General features: G+C 45.7%; 1 protein-coding gene across 1 annotated transcript; it reads right to left on the bottom strand.

Annotated features, from left to right (window-relative positions):
* Positions 1-233: 233 nt before the first annotated feature.
* On the bottom strand, positions 234-964 carry LOC127226825 (protein FAM104A-like). Its single transcript, XM_051190948.1, has one exon. It carries the CDS (start codon positions 945-947, stop codon positions 603-605), a length of 345 nt encoding a protein of 114 aa, XP_051046905.1. The 5' UTR covers positions 948-964; the 3' UTR covers positions 234-602.
* Positions 965-1199: the final 235 nt, after the last annotated feature.

Below are 1199 nucleotides of genomic sequence, written 5' to 3'. Positions count from 1 at the left end.
CTTATGTAAACTATCATATCATCTGCAAATAGTGGAAGTTTGACTGCTTCCTTTCCAATTGGTATCTTCTTGATCTCCTTTTGTTTTCTTATTGCTCTAGCTAGAACTTCAAGTACAATATTGAAGTGAAATGGAGAGAGTGGATAGCCTTGTCTTGTTTCTGATTTTAGAGGAATTGCATTGAGTTTCTCTCCATTTAGTTTGATGTTGGCTGTTGTTTTGCTGTATATTGCTTTTTTTTATTCTTTACTAGTTTATTGAGTTAAAAAATTGAAGACCCGACATTTTAAGAAGCTCTACAGTACAAGTCTAATTATTGACAGATGTGGAAATCAATCAAAGGAGACTTCCTCAGACACTGCCATGACACAGACTTGATGCCCTGTCTCAAAAGATCCTATAAAAATTGCCCCTCTGAAATTGCAATAGTGCAGCAAAACCCCAGGTAAACAGCTGCCTGCTGACCCAATACTTAAATATAGACTGAGAGCCAACAGGCATTTTTTTTTTCTGTGTGCAACTTTTAAAAACAAATCATTAAGTTGAAATATCCAATCTGTACAGTGCTGTCCCTTCACAGAAGGCAAGAAACGGCCAGAGCATCATGTCAGAGGCTGGCCTAGGTGCTGTAGGCTGTGAAAGTGGGCCACCTTCAGGGTCTGATTGATAAGGAAGTAAGGGCCTTGGCATAGTGCAGACTGCTCGGGCACGGGCTGGGGGGTACTGGGGCAGGATCCGGGGATGATCTGGCTCAAGCTGTTCTCTGGTCCACTGGCCCTTTCCGGGTTGTTGATGCTGCTGCTGCTGCCACCACTGTCAGTGCTCGAAGACTCTGTGTCCCAGGAGTCCTGGAAGATGGGGTTCCTACTGCTCATTTTGGTCTGGGGCGGGAGGTGGTTATCATCATCATTTCTTCTCCTTTTCCTGGGGTGGAGGCGCTCGCTCATGACAGCTGGTGAAGGCTAGCAACCGCACCAACAACGAACAGACCGAGCTATGTTCTGAGGACCGCTACGCCCACCCCTGTGGGCCTGGGCTGGGGCTGCGCAGGTGGAGGCTGCGGGCCAAGAGTACCCCTCAGGCCGACCTATATATTGCTTTTATTATGTTTAGGTATGTTCCTGTTATCCCTGGTCTCTTCAAGAACTTAATCGTGAAGGGTTGTTTGATTTTTGTCAAAGGCTTTTTCAGAATCTAGT

The sequence above is a fragment of the Phodopus roborovskii genome, unplaced genomic scaffold (assembly GCF_943737965.1).
Source record: "Phodopus roborovskii unplaced genomic scaffold, PHOROB, whole genome shotgun sequence".
Classification (NCBI taxonomy): Eukaryota; Metazoa; Chordata; class Mammalia; order Rodentia; family Cricetidae; genus Phodopus; species Phodopus roborovskii.
This window is presented reverse-complemented; position numbering and strand designations above follow the sequence as displayed.

Excerpts from the sequence above, each read along its gene's own strand:
- LOC127226825 (XM_051190948.1), bottom strand. The coding sequence starts at position 947 with ATGAGCGAGCGCCTCCACCCCAGGAAAAGGAGAAGAAATGATGATGAT.